This window comes from Phalacrocorax aristotelis, chromosome 5, assembly GCF_949628215.1.
Source record: "Phalacrocorax aristotelis chromosome 5, bGulAri2.1, whole genome shotgun sequence".
Taxonomy (NCBI): Eukaryota; Metazoa; Chordata; class Aves; order Suliformes; family Phalacrocoracidae; genus Phalacrocorax; species Phalacrocorax aristotelis.
In genome coordinates, this window is record NC_134280.1 from 63,131,862 (window position 1) to 63,152,544 (window position 20,683).

Below are 20,683 nucleotides of genomic sequence, written 5' to 3' on the forward strand. Positions count from 1 at the left end.
AGTAAAATTAATGTGCTGTGGGGAGAATTTTAAAATACAGTCCTGAATGTTGTTATGGATGAATCTCAATGAATCTTAAAATCCTCTGTCAAAGCAGGAGTTCTAAAAGCTATCACTGAATAACAACAATTTTTTTTGTTGTTATTTTGTTGACTCTTCAGGTGTCAGCAGAAATGCCAAATGTAGAAACACCCCTCCTCTCAGTGAAGTAGGAAAAGTAATTGCAACAGAATTTTTTTCAAAATAATATTGGATTACTGTTTGGTTGTGCTCACTCTTGCATAACTAAATAAAATAGTCCTTTTAACATAGATTGTTGCTTGAAACAAAATATACTTTCCTGGGAAAATATATTGCTGAGAGGTTCCTTTCTAGTAACTTTGGTCAGATCAAGTGTTTGAATGACAACAAAGATCTGGATGGTGTGACCGCAATGGTCTTCAGTGCACAGCGTTGGCAGAGGAGCTGCTGTTCTCTGTTTGTTATGGCCAGAGATCTCGGGCAGCAGCTTGTCTGAGTCTGTTTTGTAGGTCAGCTGGTTCATACAAGTTACTATCTGGAATCTATGGAGAGCAAGGGAAGGGTAGTAGAGTACTCACAGAAATGTGGTTTTATCCCCAGCAGCCTTTTCTCTTCAAATAAATAAGAGGTGGGTTTGCATTAGCACACCAGTGGGTTATATCCAGTGATTTGTGCCTCTGAAGACTCTTTAAGCTGTACACTTTTCTGACCTTTTGAGCATTTTAAGAACATTCACATAAGTGTTGGGAACATACGCAGCATTATATTCTGCTAACCCTGGGAGAATTGCAGAGGACCACTGTCCAGTAGGAAGTCAATACCAGGCGCTCCTCTCTAGCACCAAACTTCCTTTTTCATCCTTGCATCTGGACATGAGATTCTATTACTCACGCAGCTCCAACAGTCTGAAGTGGAGACTGTTCCCATTGCTTTGTCTGTTATCTGGAATAACGCTAGAATGATTCAGATCATCATTAAATAAAAATACAGTTGCCAGCTGTACTATTCTTTATTTCATTATGCATACGGATTGTTATTTACCCGAATATAAATATTACTGTATTTCGTGTATTACGAGGAGAGGGGTTTCTAAAGTTTCTGAGAGGTAATAACTATAATACTGTTCAGTTCTATCCTGTATTTCTTCTTATCAGGAAAAAATGCTAGTGGTTAGTAGTAGATCTCTGAAAAATGGTATATTTCTCTATGTATTTCCTATCACATTCACTTTATCTCTGGTGTCATGTTATTTTAAGTTGCAGCATATGTAGGCCAACAGAAAACGACATAAGGGAAAGCAGCATAATGCAATGTAATGATATGTGACACATCATTCAGACTGAGAAGGAAACTCACTTTCTTGGAGTTAATACCTACCACTCTCTGTGTTTGCCATTAACATACTCTCCTCTATGCATACACTCTCCCCTATGCAGTCAAAGCATGTTTTACTTTATTGTATCAGAGAGTACTAGCTTGTCGTGAAAAAAACATTAAAATCATCAAGTATTTTTTAAGACATTGATTCATAATTCAATCCTGATATTTCTTTCCTGTTTCCCAAACTATTCTTATGCAGAAACAACAAATTAATCTTGGGTTTTTTTCCTCTTCATTTTTAGTTACTAGACTAATATGTAATGATATCCATATTTGTGATAGGTCAAGGTCTGTACACTTATTAATGTAAACCATATGGATAACTTAAATAAAAGTGTAAGTCAATGAAAAGTGTAAGTACACAAAAGTATAAATCAGTTATGAATTCTAGAAAGAAAGATAAGCTAATAGTGCTCTTTAACATAGTCTGAGTTTTGAGCATGTATTTCACAACAGATTTCAGCACATGGTGTGTAAATGTAGCCAAGCCATGTTGGAACACATTTCAGACTAGAAATAAAACTTTCCAAAGTATTATATTTGTTTAAGGGTAGAACTAGCTGGGAAATGATTTTTCTTGTCCTGGGAAGCCTTGAGGCCTTTGTCACATTCTGCACTGGGAGTTTGTTTTATTTCTTCATTTTCCTGAAGAAGAGAGGTTCCCTGCAATACATATGGAAGTCGTTTAGCATAATGGAAATGCAGACCTCTCATCCTTGAGCTGAAGCAGAGACGGGGACTCCCACACCAACTTCCATGATGCCTGGCATTCTGGCACAAGTCTGCCACACAGTGAACTGGATTTGAGTACACATATGGGTAATAACTGTCATTTTACTGTGTTAATTTTAGCTTAGGTCAATTCTCTGTAGTCATTGCATGTCAGCCAAATGCTTTCTTCTGGCACAGAAGGAGAGATGGCATGGGGTCAGGCAGAAAAGGTGAAAAGCGAGAAACCAGAATCCCTCTTAGCAGCGCTGCTAAGTAAAATAAGCGTGAAGCGCTTATTAACTTTGTTATTGAAAAAAAATGGAATATTATCTCATTATTCATGCAGCCAAGTCTGAAAATATACTAGAAATCTAAGTTAGTGTATTACATCAGAATTAAAGTGCAGGTGGAACTATGGAGCAGGAGAGAAAAGTTTCATAATTTATTGTCAATACAAGGTGATGAACAGCAGGAGAGTTAGTATTATTGATTAGTGAAGAATTTTTTTCCTCAAGAAATAAAAGCACCCCACTGTTTGCTGTACTCTTGGTCTTGAAGGGATTTATTTTATGGTAAAATGTAAGTGGTCCTAAATTGAAAATATCTGCACTCATGGGAAAAGTCTGACAGGAGACTAAAGAAAAAGTGATGCAACTGAAGCTAAATCTTGACCTTTGTTGTTAGGAATGTCTAGTAAAATTCAAGATCAAAACAACAAAGTATTTTAATATTATAAAGTAGTATTAAGATATGAGCAAAAAAGTTTTCTCAGACCTTGAGGGTAGGTTTCAGTTTTGCTATTCTGATTTCTGCTTGATCTTAGAAGTTTCACTGAATCTGTGGTATGTCCATGCAGAATTGGCTTTGGAAAATACATCCAAGTGCTTAAATACTGTAGTGTCATCTGCTTTATTAAATTGCTTATGGTTATTCACTAATGAGTGATGGGACAGAAAAAGATGGCTTTTCTTGTACTTGTGAGACACTTCATTCTGTGACCATAGGGTTTAATAGATTATTGATTTCAATTAGTTAGTGTTAACTGTCAAAGTATTTGAGTAGCACCTATTTTTGGTCTAATTTAGTGTAGTTAATAATAACTACTAGTAGTTAATAATAATAACTACTAGTAGTTAATAATAACTACTTTTTCTATTAAAAATAGAACAGGTTCTCACAGAACATTAAACTACAGTTTTCATTATAAATAAAAACTATTTCACATAAAGGAAGATTCTGCCTATTTCATCATGAGGACAGTGGACTGACTACTGCTTGAACTGAAGTAGCACCTGAGAAACTGCAATAGCTCAGTCTGTGTACTGACTTCAAGGAAATAAAACTGATCACGTTACCATGGTACAAGACATGAGGATTATAAGGTTAAGTAGCTGAGACGTTGATGTCTCAAATTCAACAGAATGTAATTTTTGTGTGTGGGTTTGGTTTTTTTTTTTATTTGGGGCATTTTGCCATGTAAGCAAGGATCAAAAGTATTAAGAAGGCAATTCTCTTCATTAGTGAATTAAAGCAGTAAATTTTTTTTGTTTCAAAACCATCAGGAACATTTTTTGTGAATGTGATATGTCTTGATTTCAGAACATGCTGCTTTAAAATCTTTTAATATATTACATTGAAATGCCTACTTAAATGTCACCTATACTTAATTAAATATTACCTCAAGACAGGGATAAAAAATTTTGTTGCTTCCCATTTATAAGAACTTTCATTTTGTGAGCTGTTGGTCTTTATTCTTAAACCGATATATAATTTTCAAATGTTTTATGTTTTTCACTTTAGTGCATATGAAAAGGTCAATATCTACCACTGACTTTGAAAACCTTGTGAAATGCAAAGTTATTTAGATACAGCAACTTTTATGACATTGCGTACATCAACAACTTTTCCCATCATTCCTGCTGTTTAGACTATTGTGATTCTGCTGATGTAGCTGATGTTTTTCTTCGTTATTCCTCTGCCTTTGTCCTTTCCTACAGGCTTACCCTGAGTTTGTCCTGACCTACCTAGAGGAACTAAATGAAAGAGAGGAGGTGACCCAGACAGAAAAACGCATTCACCATGGGGCCTGGTCTGCAGCTCATCAGGAAATAGACAGCAGCTCAGCAGAAGAGGTCACAGTATTAAGCCAGAGGCAGGTCAGAGACAGTCCTTTCAAAAACACATTTTGAAAAGAGAAATATCAGTGTGGAAGTCAACTTATTTTCTTAAATAAATAACCTAATTTGATTTCTTAATTTAATAATATATTTATATATTACACAAACGATAGTCGTATGCAGGATTTTAATGAATAAAAAATTAGAAATATATATTTGTTTCAGAACAGTTTAGTCTTATAGCCCATGTAGGACAAATTTTTCATATTTCTTTTTCCTATGTGGAAAAGCTCAAGGAAAGGAGGGAAGCAAACAAAAACTCACTAGATCTCTAGATTTGTGCTTCCTGATGCATCTTGACATAGCTATTTGTATTTCTGACATTTTCTGCTAATCAACAGCCTTACTTGAAAAAGTAGACACACATTATTTTAATTAGCAATATATAAATTACATGGTTGTACTTCCATCTCTTAGGTTCTGCAAAAAAATGTCAGCAACCCCAATCAGAAACAACTTTCAGGACCTTTGGACGCCCATTTAATGCCTGCAGATTCCCTAGGGGAGACTACACAGCTGACAGTGGCACTGGTGAGGAAACCAGAAGAGAAACATCCTAAGGCCTCAGCTCAAAGGTAAGCCACTGACAGAACTGATATTTATTGTTCAATGACATTAGATGTTTTCCTTCAGTTTCATGTAAGATTGATTTCCTGGATATTATTGAAATATCTCAGAAACCCTCTGGCTGATAAGCAAATGGGTATTTTTACCAAAATTAATGAAAAGGGGTGACATTTACGTAGTTTATTTTTTTATTTTGAAGATTGATGTGGATGATGTTTGGTAGTAATTGCAAATTTACTTTTACATTCTTATCTACAAACATCACATCCACAGTTTACATAAAGAAATAGGACTTACATCAACATTATGACACATTTTGTGCCACAAGACTTGTTTAAATGGTAAAGGTTTTGTTAGAAACCTGAAAGTCATGCTAAGCCAAAATACTAAGTTGTGCAGTCACTTTCAATATAGGACTGTATTTTAATTTCAATTTAAAATTAAAACAGTAGTGTTCTTAATTACTTCTGTTTAGAGCAGGCAGAAGACTTCATTTTTCTTTAGATACCTGAAACTCTCTCTTACAAATGGCATTTGGCTAGTTATTTTTGAGCTTTGGGGTATTTTTAGACCAAGACATTTTTAAAATGGACCTTCTGTTCAGATGAAAGACTAGGCGATATCACTTGCTATTAGAATGAAAGTTAATATTGTTGCTACCCAGCCAAAACCAGGACATTCTGTCAGTAAGTCAATTCGAGTAATTCACAGGTGACTGCAAGGAACAAGTAGCTTTGGTTTATTTAGATTACGGTAACTCTTCCCTTGGAAGTATTACCTTTAGAGAACCCATAGATTTGCTGTTCTGGTCCTCCTTCAAGGACTAGTATTTCTGGTGTTTCATTTACAATATTATCTTGCAAGTATTTAGCCATTGAGTATCCAAAATATTTCTTGAATGCGCCTGAAGGCTGTGACATGACTGAGGTATCTGGAGGTATTGGCTATCAGTAGTTTTGGGGGAACTGCATAGGTAGAGACAGGTTACCTGTATTTTGGGTAATTTTTGGTTTTTGATGAATCAAATAACTTTAGAGCTTTGTTAAACAGAAATCATTTATCTACTAGTCAATACTGTTGCATGTTTACAACATAAGCTAAAGTACTGAAGTTAATATTGATTATATCGGCTCTTTCAAAAGATGCCTTCTGCAGCATAAGGTAGAGTTTTATACAAGATTGTTTTCTCCACAGTGCTTTGAGTATGAATTGTTATGCTCTATGTACGTGCTTTATTTATGCAATGTGATGTCAGGGTCACTATAAAGTATTTCACTTCATTTAAGAGCAATGGGATAAGTGAAATTTCTTCAACTAAGTGTCCATGCATTTAGCCTCAGATAACTGTATATAAAGTAAATATTAAAAATCTCTTCTTGCAGAACACAGATATTTGGTTTAGAAAGCTATCTGCAGTCAAGATAGCCTTTGAGCACTGAATGTTTGACTTTATCTCTTCCCACCAAAAGTGGAGCTATGAAGTCTAAAGCATTTTCCTGAACTAGAATTAAATATAGGAAAAAAACCCACATTTTAACACTAAAATAACATTATTTTACTGTCAGAAACATTTGGCACTACATAGCCATGGTAGCTAATTCAAAACTTCTGCAGTTATCTCCTTTATGGGAGGTACTAAGTGATTTAAATTATCTTTTGCTGCTATTTTTCACTAGACTGTGATAAATACTAATGAATTCATAGAATTCATAGAACGGTTTAGGTTGAAAGGCACCTTAAAGATAATCTAGTTTCAATCCCCCTGCCGTGGGTAGGGACATCTTCCACTAGACCAGGTTGCTCAAAGCCCCATCCAGCCTGGCCTTGAACACTTCCAGGGATGGGGCATCCTCAGCTTCTCTGCACAACCTGTTCCAGTGCCTCACCGCCCTCACAGTGAAGAATTTCTTCCTTATCTAATCTAAATCTACCCTCTTTGAATTTAAATCTGTTACACCTCATCCTATCACTACATGCCCTTGCCAAAAGTCCCTCTCCAGCTTTCTTGTAGACCCCCTTCAGGTACTGGTAGGCTGCTATAAGGTGTCCCCAGACCCTTCTCTTCTCCAGGCTGAACAACCCCAACTCCCTCAGCCTGTCCTCGTAGGAGAGGTGCTGCAGCCCTCTGATCATCTTCATGGCCCTCCTCTGGTCTTACTTCAACAGGTCCATGTCCTTATGTTGGGGGCCCCAGAGCTGGATGCAGCACTCCAGATGGGGTTTCACTAGAGTGGAGTAGAGAGGGAGAAGCACCTCCCTTGACCTGCTGGTCACAATTATTTTGATGCAGTTCAGGATATATTTGGCTTTCTGGGCTGCAAGCATACATTGCTGGGTCATGTTGAGCTTTTCATCAACCAACCCCCCCAAGTTCTTCTCCTCAGGGCTGCTCTCAATCCATTCTCTGGCCAGCCTGTATTTGTGCTTGGGATTGCCCCAACCCTTGTGCAGGATCTTGCACTTGGCCTTGTTGAACTTCATAAGATTCTCACGGAACCCCCCTCTCAAGCCTGTGAAAGTCTTTCTGGATGGCATCCCTTCCCTCCAGTGTATCAACCTCACCACACTGCTTGGTGTCTTCAGCAGACTTGCTGAGGGCGCACTCAATCCCACTGCCCGTGTCACCAACAAAGATGTTAAACAGCACCAACCCCAATACCGACCCCTGAGGAACACCACTTGTCACTGGTCTCCACTTGGACATCGAGCCAATCCCTTATCCACCAAGTGGTCCATACATTAAATCCGTGTGTCTCCAATTCAGAGACAAGGATGTCGTGCTTTGCACAAGTATTCTTTTAAATAGTCGCCACATTCCACTCTGTAGTTTGTAGAATGTTTTCAGTGCCTGAAAGGTGATGTACGAAACAGGACAAGGGTTTTTATTTATCCTTTACAATTTGAAAAGCTGTTCAGTTTCCAAGTAGCAATCAAATTTGCCTTCCTTACAAAATAACATGAAAAACTGTCATAAGCGCAAATGAGGTACGAATTGTGCACTAGTACAGGAAATTATATCTCTGTTTCCTAGAATTTTTGTTTCAGGATTTGGTCCAGGTATATGGGTTGATAAAGGGAAGATTATAGTCGCTGTTCCTCCTAAGAAGTTTAACTGTCTATTTTTAAGCTGTTGAGTCCTGCCCTAAATGTTTCCTTTTCCAGTTAGTGTTTTGGAGGAATATGTATTTCAGAGCTGTCATTCTTTGTGCTTTTCTGGTTTGGTTTCTGAGAAACAGTCACACTTCCGTGGTGAGCCACAGAAGTGTGAAGTCAGCCCCATGTTGAAAAGGGCTAAGTTTCAAAGAATGTGGTTAATGAGTTTGAGAGTTTGTTTGCAATAATTTTCATATAATTAGACTTGTCTTTCCTTATTTATTTTTGCTGGTTGAAGGCTGCAGTCAACCCCTTTCTTACCTGCACATTGTTTAGCCAGTTGAAGGTTATCCTGTGATAAGTGATAGTAAAGACATCAAGGAAACAAGCTTCCTTGTTTTTTTTCAATGCGTCTTATAGTTTTACTGATTTCAATGATACATGATGCCCATAAGATATGAAAACCTGAACCTCACCTCTGATTTACTTGACTGAATCCCTGAGTTCCTATGTGAAAGGTGAAAAACTCATCCATTCCAACAAATACCACTGAGGAAAAACACCTTTCTAAACAACAAGTATTGCCCAATCAGACCAAAATCAATCCAATCATAAGCAAGTTGCTAGACATGGAGTGTTCAAGTTACTGAGATGTGGCTGTTAAGATAAGGATGAGTAGAGAAGTGAGCTGTATGACTCGCTCATGTGATTTATGTACTTTCCTCAGTGCACAAGAACTAATGACTTAACTAAGTAACTAATGGCCACTAATTTTCTTCCCATCCTTATTCACGTCCTCACTGTTCACATATGGGAAACAGCAAATCCATTGCCTCCTTTCACTCAAAAAATTTTTTTGAATAACACTTGTAGAGGGACATTACATAGTATTTGCCTGCATCAAGATAATCATGTTTTGGGTGTTACCTTGTGGAAATGTAACCTCTGTAACATGTACTAGCATTTTAAATGACTTCTCTCATTCTTATAATCTTACTCATTGGGCCCATTTAGGAAAGTAAGAGAGTGCTCTTGTATCATCAGCTGTAACAGATTTGTGCTGTCCTAGCAGTATGTTCAATTGTGAATTGTGCCCTTAAAAGGCACTAGTTGCATTTCTAAAATTAATCAACTATTTTAATGTAGTTTTGGTTTTGGTCTTACTGGATCACTTTGCTTCCATAAGTGAGCTTGATTTCACAAGTTACTGAATAATTTGTCTCCAATCCAGATATGCATTTAAGTATGCTCCAAGTTAAATACATGCTAGGTACAAGCCTTCTTGGATGTGGGTCAGAATGCTTATGACCTTGTCATATTTAATACTAAGAAAAACACATCTGGGACAGTTGGTTTCATTTTAATTTTTCTGAATCAGTTGGACAAATTCAGTTAATACATTTTATAAGAGTTACTATGTAGGAAAAATGACTAAGGAATGCCCCTAAGGAGATGGAAATGTTCTCCCGCTTCCATCAATGACACAGCTATGAATTGGTACAATTGTTTGTAAGCGCCAAGCAAATGCTTGACGTTGATTCTTTATATGCTGTTCATTCATTTCAAAGTCCAAGTGGGCAAAACATACGTAAAAGTCATAATCTACAGCTGTGTTGTAAATTGATTACTCCATGAAGACAGATGAGAATGTATTAAAAAAATTATTTCATGGCAGGTTTATTTTAAAAATCTATTTATACATGTTCCACAAAAAAAAAAAACCAAACCACAAAACCCAAAACACTTTAGGCTGTATTTTCTGCATTTAAAAAGTCTGGATTGATTTTAAGTCCCCTCTCAGATTTCTATTTGTGAAAACTTTGCTATGAGAGTTGCAATGATTTTTGGTGATATATCAGCCAGGTAAGTGTTCTAAACGTTGAAGTTTTGAACTGGTGACAAATTAGGTTTCACTAGCAGCTTTAGTCATATCTTGACAAAATTATTTTAAGAGTTGTAACCCCTACAGATACAAACCCAGTTCTCCGCTCATCACAGAGAGGAAATAATATGTATCCATCTGAAAATGAAAGGAAGGTATAATAAACATTACATTCCAAATTTCAGAAAGCATTTGAAGATATTTGCTTACATCAGTATACCAATTTGGGCGCCTTACCTTTATTTAAATGGAATAAGAACTGGGGGGGGTGAGGGGAGGTGGGGAAGACTGTAGCAGCTGACAAAGCATGGTGACCCAGCTTGTCACCCAGTGACCTGTGAGAAGGAAATAATGAACTGTGAGTAGCTGTCATCTTAACTGTTTCTGACAGTTTGGCTATGGGCACATCTGTGTTAGTTGCATGGAAAGGCCTTTGTTGTTTTCCCACTAGTGACTTTGCAGACCGCTGTGGGGTTTGCTGGCTGCCCTGCTCTTACACTTCCCCTCCTTTTTTAGTAGTAAGAGCAGCTGCCACTGATAGAGCTGACATTTCTTTTAATGATTTACTTGGCATTTATACCATTAAAACCAAGAAATTAAATTGAAATAGAACTTCTGGTTATTATAAATGAAAATATTCTTTGTGTTCATGTAAGATCTGTTGTAAGCATGGCTATAATAATTTTCTTACCTACATTGCAGCAGTGTTCAATGTCTGTTGGTCTTTTGCTTCCTAATATCTTGTCATATTTAACTATTTTGAGTGAATTATTGAGTCTACTGGTAATAACATTTTAAATAATCCAGTGTACAATGAGGCTAGGCAGTTTTCACAGTTAAATGATGTATTACAAAACAAATTAACAGCTCCCCACACACACACTTATTTAGCATTATAGGAGACAATAGATTCCTTTTCCAGATTGACCGAAGTATGCATGTCTTTTCTGGTACAGTAGTGCTATATTTTGGACAACTTAGCTATTATTAGCATTTTCAGCTATGAGACTGTTAAATAGAGGCATGCCTGCTCTCATAATAGAGTTCTTAGTTGATTTGTGAAAGATGATTGTTATGAAAAACTTGAAATCATGACTTATGAAAAATGAATGACTAACACAATAACTTATAAAGTGTAAAGCTATCTATTTTAACAAAGTGTAAATATTTTACACGGTTGATATACCTTATTGCTTTTATGTTATAATATGCTTGGAGTAGGTTATTACAAATTGTTTTGCAGGGGTTGAATATTAGAGACTTCACTCACTAGGCTGAAAGAACAGCATGGTGAAGCTGAAATCTTTTTTGTGCTGTTTTCCTGCTGTAGGAGCTTAAATTTGTCCACTCATATTTATGCATTTTTACTCATTCTCTTTAGTTGTTTCATATTCCAAATTCAAGCTGTACTCAATAGTGTTCGCATGCAAGGGAAAATAAAGTTATATTTCAACTCTGAGGACACAGATTGATGCATTGCTTTCTTTGAGGGCTGTAGTACAGCATGCAACATGACCTAGAATACAGGTCACAGAGTTTTGCCTAATTGTGTGGCAATGGAGCCATTAGATATACAGAACAATGGGTCTCATTGCTTCATTTTTGCTGTATCACTAGTACGATCTTCTGTCCTTATTTAAAGGTGGTGCAAAGACAAGTTGTGGTGAACAGGAGATGTGCAACTACAGCACGATTCTCTACTGTGTCATATATAGTTCAGAGAAGTATTGTAGGTGCCTTCTGAATCCATGTTTTCACGTATGTTTAACATGAAATAACTAAAAAACAATTAAAAACTCCCCAAACCCAACATTTTCTTGAATGTTGATGCTGTTCTAATCACAATGAGATTCCACTTCCCTGAGGATGTAGAAAAAAAGATTGTGTGTTCTCTAAGTAGATATGCAATCTTTTTATTTTTATGCATTAAGCAAACAAGGGATAGATAGAGGATGCTGTCACAGAGGCAGGAAGTGACCTGCCTGGGTTTGTTTAGCAGTGACTAGAGGAGTCTGGGTGCTCTGAAGGGATGCTCTAGTTCCCCATCTGGTAGCTGCTGGACAAGCGCATCTCAGCTGTTAAAAATTATCTCATGCCTCCGTGTAGTGTGTGTCTCCTGGATATGAAGGAGTCAGTATGCCTTGTACCTCAACCCCGTAGTGTACCTCCCTTACCAGGGCAGCACACTTTCAACTAAACTAATTAACAAAGATTTGTCTTGTGGTTGGGAAAATATGTGGGCCAGTCCACAGAAAACTTACAACTTATGGCATTTCTCTATATTGTATGAAGCAGTTAATCAGTTCCACCCACGCCCCTGCATTGAACTATTCATCTCTAAAAACATTTGTGAAAGGAAGGTGAATGTATTGACAATAACCTAAAATTATACATTACTTTTCCTGGTGGAGGTAAACGAGAGCTGTGCTACTAAGAGCTCTAATAAAACTCACTGAAGTCTGTTATTTCTCTTAACAAATGTTAATGTCATAGAGAAACTTAAATACTGATTGAAGCCAAGGAATTGAACAGAAACATCCATCAGATTCTAGAACATGCTTATTCATTACAGACATTGCCCTGGCATCATATTTGCATATATACACCTTTATGCATTTAAGGCAGCTTTGCTAGGTTAAAGGCATTATTATTCTCACTAAATTATTTTTAAAAAATAATAATTGCATATTAATACATATTACAAAGTTGCAGAGATGGTGTGCCTCAACATTTTTTCATAAAAATTTTACTGTTTTTATTTGTGCCACTTGCAAAAGCAAAATACGTATACCATAAGTGACGTCTTCATCACTGTCAAGGCAAAAAAAAAAAAAGCCTGTGTGTGTGAGGGCCCTAGCCTGAGACTTTCAGGGATTCAAATACCTCATTGGAGAATTGACTAATTTGGGAATTTTAATTGGAGAAAAGGGTTTCAAATTCATCAGTCCTCTGGGTATGGTCATCCTCCACAGAAAGACTTAATGAGAAGCAGCTAAAAATAAGAACATCCCCAATGGCTTATTTGTTTACTTTTCTAAGGTGAAATCCAGAACAGTTAATTTGGAATGTAGTTTGCAGTGTCTTGGTAAGAGGGTTTCTGGTTAGTACAATCTTAGCTACTTGGCTGCAGCTTTTTAGGTATTCTCTGGTTCTGATGAAATGCTAAACTTGACTTTAGGGACAAATTTTCTGTACGAAGTGCACTGTCCTGGAGGAAGGACACTGCCTGCATGTAGAGTGCAGCACGGCCAGAAAGTACAGGGGCCCCTCTTGGGAACTTTTTACAACTCCGGTTGGTTTTGAGCAGGCGTGCTATTTTTCTTCCACTCTAAGAGCAAGGGGTTCCATTAGAGTTGTGATATGTCCTGGTCAAAGACTTTATTTCAGCAAGGAATTGAATAGTAAATGGACATTTTGACAATTTTACTTGGAAGCCACACCCCTTTTCCAGAACTTTTAAGTATTGATTTGGGTTGCCAGTTCAATAGCCTTATCATGGAAACAAGAAAAGTATTTTAATAAGATGTCTTAATATGAGCAATAAACTGTTATGTAGATACTGAATTTGAAGGGAAAATGAATGGAACATTTATTTGCTAGCTAGTTAGATGCTCATCCATATCACTTTTGTTGCTTGAAATCATTGTCTTAATAAAACACTCATAATTAACTGCCAGTTATAAAATATCAGCATCTGAAATGTGGTAAATTGATCTTAAATTCCCAAGTGCAAAAATTACCTCTTGCCAGCTCCTATAAACTGTTTAAGCTAATGTTAGTGGAAGAAGATATATTTATCCATCGGTCTTGAAAGATTTAAAGAAAATGAAAGTTCTCAATGAAAAAATTATAAGGGTCCAGTTATTTTTCCAAAAAACTGAAAAAATTTCTACATATGTATACACACATATTTTCATATAAAATGCTAGCTTTACATTCTTCCTATATTTCAAAGAAAATTATAAAGAAAGTAGAATCTGAGGCACTATAAAAATTTGGAGTTAAATAATGCAAAAAGATTTTAATATTTAACAAAATGAAATTTCTTGCCTAGGCAGTTTACTATATTTTTACAGGATCCAGTTTACTCATAGGTAAGTACCTAAGTCTACATAAAATAAAATATGACTTGATTTGTATACTTTCCTTTATCTAATTAACAATCCGTTTTTTAACCTTCAAAATATTTTTCATCAGTTTTGTACAGTTTGTCATGTTCACAATTGCTAGTTAACAATAATTTACTTAAGTAGTATAAAATACTCTTCTTTCCAATTAGCTTAAAATAGGCAAAGAAATTCTTTAAAAAGAAAAAGTCAGCTTTTATAGGTAGATCATGCTTGAAAGTATACACCTCTCTTCATCCAGGTATCAAGTGCTTATTATCAACTGATAATATAAACAAACTGAATGAGTTAATGAACTTGAATGAGTAAGACCACAGCAGGAACTGACAACATAACTGAGGTTAGCAAAGGTTGCTGGTTTTTTTTAATGCTTAACATATGGGAATAGGAGACATAAGGCAAAAAAGAATTTCCCAGACAGCCAACGTGCGTCAGTTATAAATTGAGCTGCTGTTGTAATACTTATTGATTCTTCAAAATTGAAAGGGACAAGCTATTTTTCCTTTGGTGATTATGGAATAGAAATAAGTTCATAAACAATCTAACTGTGGTCTTGCCTTATGTGAGTTACAGTCTCTTAGCCCATGCCAGCCAGGTTCCATGATTTCAGTTTTATTTTCTCACCCTGCTCTTGGATTTGAGATATTTCATTAACCAATAACAGCAATATCTAGTTAGTTGTATTTAAAAGGATTCTGCTTAAAAAAAATATTCTAAAGATATAGAGAGGGCATAGAAAAAGTACTGGAAAAATTTAATTATGAATAAAGAACACACAGTATACAAAATAACTAAATATCGCACCTCTTAAGAGCAGTGCACAAAAAAATCTCCTGAGGTTTTTCTCCATGTCACAAGTAGTAGTTTTTGAGAGGTTTTTTTGTTTGCCAGGGTGTTTGATGGATTTTTTTTTTGTCAAGTTTTTTGTAGGTCGAGAGGGAGAGTTGTTTGGGGTTTTTTTTTCAAGATATGTTTATTTCTGGGTAAAGTGATACACAAGAGTGAAGAGAGAAAGGGAAATGTGTTTCTTCTTAGCTTATATTTTGAAGTAATCATATCTCATAATCCAAATCCATAAAAGGTGATTATTTATCCTGAATTACAGGACAAAGTAATAGATACTATGTTAAATAATAGTTACATAATCCTTGTTTCCTGCTAAAAGTACGTATATCTGGAAGTCACGGTGACACTGTTCTATTCGAGGAATTGGACTGAAATTCTTTTGAGATCAGCTTTTAGATGCAACAGATGAGGTAGTGTGGGTTTGGGTTTTTTGGTTTTGGTTTTTTTTTGTTTGTTTGGGTTTTGTTGTTTTTGTTTGGTTGATTATTTTTAAGGTAAAGTTAGAAAATGTGTCAGGGACTCTGAAATGGAGAGAATCTGATAGATTTGTAATACAGTACGTAACAAAAGAATTTTATAAAAAGGCCAGTAATCCCCATGTCAGTGAAAAGTCTTATGATATTAAAATTGAGAAATGTTGTTTTACTTACTTATCTCATTATACTGAGCATACAACCCTCCTGACAGAGATAAAACTGACAAATGTGCAACCAATCTTCCCACTCCCAAGAAGACAAGAAAATTAGCTCTATGTGCTGCTGGAGTGCAACTCCAGGCTGCTGCAACAAAAATAGAGATTAATTTGTAATTGTGTGTTGCCCCCTGCTCCCCCAGCCATCTGTAGATGATGGAAATGGTTTTGAATGGCAAGAAACAGGGAGGAAAACCAAGGACAGACTGAGATTTCCCTCCTTGCTATGCGTGGTCTATTCTCTTCCGTTCATATTCATAAAATGGCAGAAATTAGAGATGAGAGAGATATAATGGGTCATATTAAAAATCTTTCAACAAGGACAGGGTTGTTTCCTACAGTGTCTTTCTTCTTGTGCATTACCTGATTCATTTTTTCAAGGGACTGAAAGAATGAGACTTCTATCACTTCCCTTGGGGGTGTCTTTTCTACAGTATAATAGTCATCCTCTCTGTTAGGAATATTTTTTCTGACATTCAGCCAAAAAATATTGTCTGCTCGATTTACTCCCATCACACCCTTTGTACTACATAGGTTTGTACCTTTCCCATATTTTTTATAGGAATTTATCCCAGTTGATCCAGTGGTGAAGCTTAGTTAAGTCGTACATGGTTACTTTGCTAGCCTATTTAAATGAGAAATGCATCTTTCTCAATGTCTCATGTGAGTTCTAGGGGAATCTTACACTTCATTGCAAGGGTGCTTACCAGGCAAAAGTTTGTTTTCTGATAAATTGTAACCATTTCTTTTTCTGCACCCCAACTCACGTGCCTTTCTTTACACCGTTTTACGCTATAAGCCCATTTGAGAGGCGGTTCTGGCATTTGAGTCTTAACAAGTGGGATTTTTATGAAGCTTATGCTCAGCTTTCCAAATGTGCTTGGAAAACATAGGATCCAAAACTCAGTGTTCAGAAGTGGCTTCAACATTTATGCACAGTTTTAATGAGCTTTCAATGGGGCCAATATAGGGTCTTCAATATTGATATTATATTCAAAGTGAAAGGTAAATGGTAAATACTGGCAAATTCTTGTACCACCTCAGCTTTTTGTTGCCTTTCTGATTTTGTCTCCTACGCTGTGAGATAGCTTTCACTCCCTCAACCTGTTTAACTGCAGGTGTTTTTAATAGGACTGGGCCCATATATTATTGTTTTAATGCATTTTTATAGCATCTTTATGTTAACAGGAAAAAAATCCAGTTAATCAAAAGTTTGTTCTAAACACATATTATTTTTCTATCAATAAACACATCTATCAATATTTTCTATCAATATTACTTCATATGAGAGTATTATACCTACTAGGACAATATTCCTAGAGCACGCACCTTTACATCAACTCGTTTATGTCAATATGTGCTTTCTGCTACCCCACCCCCCACCCCCCAAAAAAAAGTTATACTGGTGAAAGTGTATTTTCTGTTTTAATTTCAGTGTTGCTGTATTTATAAAAGATCCTGCTTTTTCTCATTTTTGAGTAATTGACCATGCTGGTAGAGCTCTGTAGTGTAGGTGTGGTCTTAGATCACAGGGATCACTGGTTTTGGTACAGTGAATAGAGAGGTCTAAGTAACACTTCTCTGACAAGTGACCACATATCGAGTCACGGCATTACTCATAATGTTTTTCACACAAAAACACTCAGAAATTATAAAGTCAGTGGATAGATTTTTTGGGGATAGTTTCATTTTTCAGAACTCTAAAAATTTGCCTGTACTACACAGAATAAAATCGTAATTTTCTTTTCCTTCTGTAAAATAATATTAGACTTTCACCAACTTTCTTTAGGGAATTCAACATTTCTATTTCTGTTGTTGTTGACCAACATCATTACAGCTGTTTATAACTGTATTAAAGGTTAAACTGTCCTTCCAGATGCACTTTTATTTGACTGTTAGAATATGGAATTGCATTTAAAAGTTAGTGTGGTATTTTTAGAAATAAAATGTCCAAAAGCCCAATATTAAAGGATTCACCCATTTACAAAGTTAGCTATTAAAATAAGTGTGTTGGTGTTGGCATTTCTGGGTGCATGCATGCATGAGTGTGCATATATAAAAGTGCCAGGCCTGTGAACATTTGTCACCATAGGTGGCTTGATCAGGAGAAGAAAAAAAAGACCCAAACCCAATAAGCCACCCCAAAACCTCACTGCAGATGCCAAGAATCCTGCACGATCTGGTTCTTCAGCTGCTGATTCCTTGTATGTGGTCATTTCGGAGGCAATAGCATAAGAACCAGTTTTTGCAAGTCTACGAGAGGAATGTGCATCTGCAGACTCACACATCTTACAAGCAAGCAAGGATTTGTGAATTTAAATTAGTCTTCTAATCCAGATTTTTCAACCTGGTTATTCACTTCCATGGTCTTCTGGGATGTTGGGGGAAGTGCACATTTCACAGGGTATAAATTCTACTTATGCCTTTGAAACACCTTCTGCTTGGGGGGGTTGGCGTGGGGGGAACAAAACCAACACCCCCACCACCCCCACCTCCCCACCTCACCTTTATAAGCAGCATATGTCCCACTCTTTCTGTTGATCGGATTAATTTTTGTCCTGACTTTTCTCCTGGTAACTTTTTATCTTCTGCCTCTAAGCATTGATGTTCTCCCTGAAGTATCACGTGCTCGTGCTGTTCCTTCTTTCTGCTGTATAACTTTCCCAAAATAATTTGGCCAGATACTGGTAGGATTACTGGTATATTTCCTACTTAATGTATTCATCCATCTTTTTTCTTCCTTCAGTTTAATATTATGGACTTTGAAATAATATTAGTTGTTTGTTTTCAGATAAGCTTTCTTCTTAATTTAGTACTCAATTAATTCATTTTTAGATATCTTTCACAATTGAAAATTATTTTCTTACAAACTGAAACACTTGTCCACTAATAACCTACTTCCAACATGAAGACTCTAAGCTAAAAATTTTAAAATGTGCCAACTAAGAGCCCCTTCTAATCTGGTTCCAAAAAGGCAAAAAAATAAAAGTTACTTTATTTTTACTCAGTTATAAACCTTGATTTGTATTAAACAAAGCCATGTGACTTTTAATAAGGTACAGATTTTATATTCTAATTTTTCTAATATGAATTTATAATGACACATGAAACTGATAATGGGAATCTTCTTTTGCCAGACCTCCATAAATCTTGATGATGGATATAAAACAAATTTTTGTTAGCTAAATACAAAACTGTGTAGCAGAACTTTAGTTTTCTTTCTGAACTGTAAAGAAGTCATTTTAAAAATACATTTTTCACTATAGAGCTTTTATTCCTTTTTCATTTGACTTTGCCAGTAGGGACCTCTGTTCAGCGTTTCATCCAAAGACAACACCTTTGACAGTATGGTTGCTCTTCCCCTACGAGCGCTGTGCCTCTGTGTCATCGCTGAATTAAAGCCTAAGTTTTTATGTTGTCCTTCAACCCCTGACCTTCCAGCCTGAAGGCAAGAATATTACTAGCACAGCTATGCTGAAACAAAAAGCAGAGAGCATGCAAAGATGAAACAGTATGGAACCAGTAAAATTAACCATTTCTATAAGTTTCCTCTTAAAAAAAAAAAAAAGGGCAAAACCCTCTTTCTTTTCTCTTTAAGCTTGAGTCTGACTTTAGGCAGCTTTGGCTTTTGACTGACCCCAGAACAAGTGACATCATCCTATTAGTACCCTGAATATAGATAACCATACCATGACAGTCTCTTGAACTACGCTGTATACCTATGTTTTGAGGCAGATGAAGATAATATATTTGGGGATTTGAGGGGGTGGGGGTGGTGTCTTCGTGGTGTCAGTTATAAATATTCCAGTCCACTAAAAATTTTTTGTTTTTAAATCTTGTGGTATACATAACAAATACACAGTAGAAATCATTAAAAAAAATTACAGTAGTATGTGTTAGAAGATGTATCTTCTATTCTGCTTCATATTGTTGAAATGAGCCATTACAAGGATTTATCAGCATAAGGTAGCATGGACTTTTAAAAGCCCAAGAAAAGTTTTACTTCATGATTTTGTTCTAAAAGTATAATTCTTTAGTGGCTACGACATTATATGTCAAGTTATTCCACAGGTTAATTAAGCATTTGTTAAGAAGTGTTTCTTTCTTTGTTCTGAAACCTGTAACAGTTTGAACTCCTACTTCTTATACTGAAATAGCCAGTGAATAGTAGGGCAGTCATCCCTTAGTCCCTTGTCCATGCTCTTCTACTAGATTCCCATCGTACCTTGTCTTCTCTTTCAAAACGGAAGAATCCTATTCTATGCTGTTGTTCTGTGCTTAGAAACCACTAAACACCTTTGTACTTGTTGTACCTTTTCATGCTTCTTTCTCGTTTTTCTATCTGTCCTTTTTCAGATGGCAAGAACCAGGACTGCTAATGTTTTTTCAAGATGCTGATTCTTCATGGATTTAACAGTGGCATAGGGATACTTTCATTTTTGTTCAATGCTCCTTTTCTAATAATCTCTAAAATATGATCTGCTGTCCTGACACTGAGTTGCTGTGCAGGTGAAATTTCCATAGGGCCTTCTGTTACTGCAATATACTCTTCTTCAGCAGGCAATTGCAGTTAAATAATTACAAAAGCTGTAGAGAGCACGATAAGGCAATATACCACAGAAGCATAAGCCTGAGAAAAGGACAAAAAACATTCTCCCCTCCCCCCCATGTATGAATAATTGGTCTAATAAGGATGATAAAAGTTTGAATACTGCAGAAGTAGTGCCTCTGCACTGTCTAGTTAAACTAAAACTGTGATGGCTGTGACATGCAGAGGTGTGCCAATGGAAGGTAGGAAAGGGGTCATATGAGACACTGCTGTAAGTATTCCTTTCTGTCTGCAGCCTCTGAAAGGCACTGTTTGAGTGTTTGGTGTTTTGGAAATACTTCAGTTGGATGAGCAGTAGCAGGTTTACAGGACTAGCAGGGCAATCTCCTGGAATCCAAATCCTCCAGCACATCTGAAGTGCCAGAAAAATTATAAGATATGTAAGTTAAGGAATCAGTATTTAAGGAATCAAAACATCTAGACTAAGCTTATCATTGGTGTCTTTCAACTGATTGGGAAGGATTTGCCTTACTATAGCCAAATAAGGTTAAAATCAGTTATCTAAAACAAAGGAGCTGAAAGTTGGAATTCAGATTCATCCTTAGTTTCCAAATTGTTTAATAGTGTGGTCTTATTTTC

At 36.2% G+C, this 20,683-nt stretch overlaps 1 protein-coding gene across 1 annotated transcript in view; it reads left to right on the top strand.

The window, feature by feature from the left end:
• DCDC1 (doublecortin domain containing 1) overlaps positions 1–19,909 on the top strand; it is a 138,834-nt gene extending 118,925 nt beyond the window's left edge. Inside the window, 3 exon segments of the mRNA XM_075092525.1 lie at positions 4,110–4,268; positions 4,707–4,864; positions 19,852–19,909. Of these exon segments, the coding sequence (XP_074948626.1) occupies positions 4,110–4,268; positions 4,707–4,864; positions 19,852–19,909 (375 nt within the window).
• The last annotated feature ends 774 nt before the right edge of the window (positions 19,910–20,683 follow it).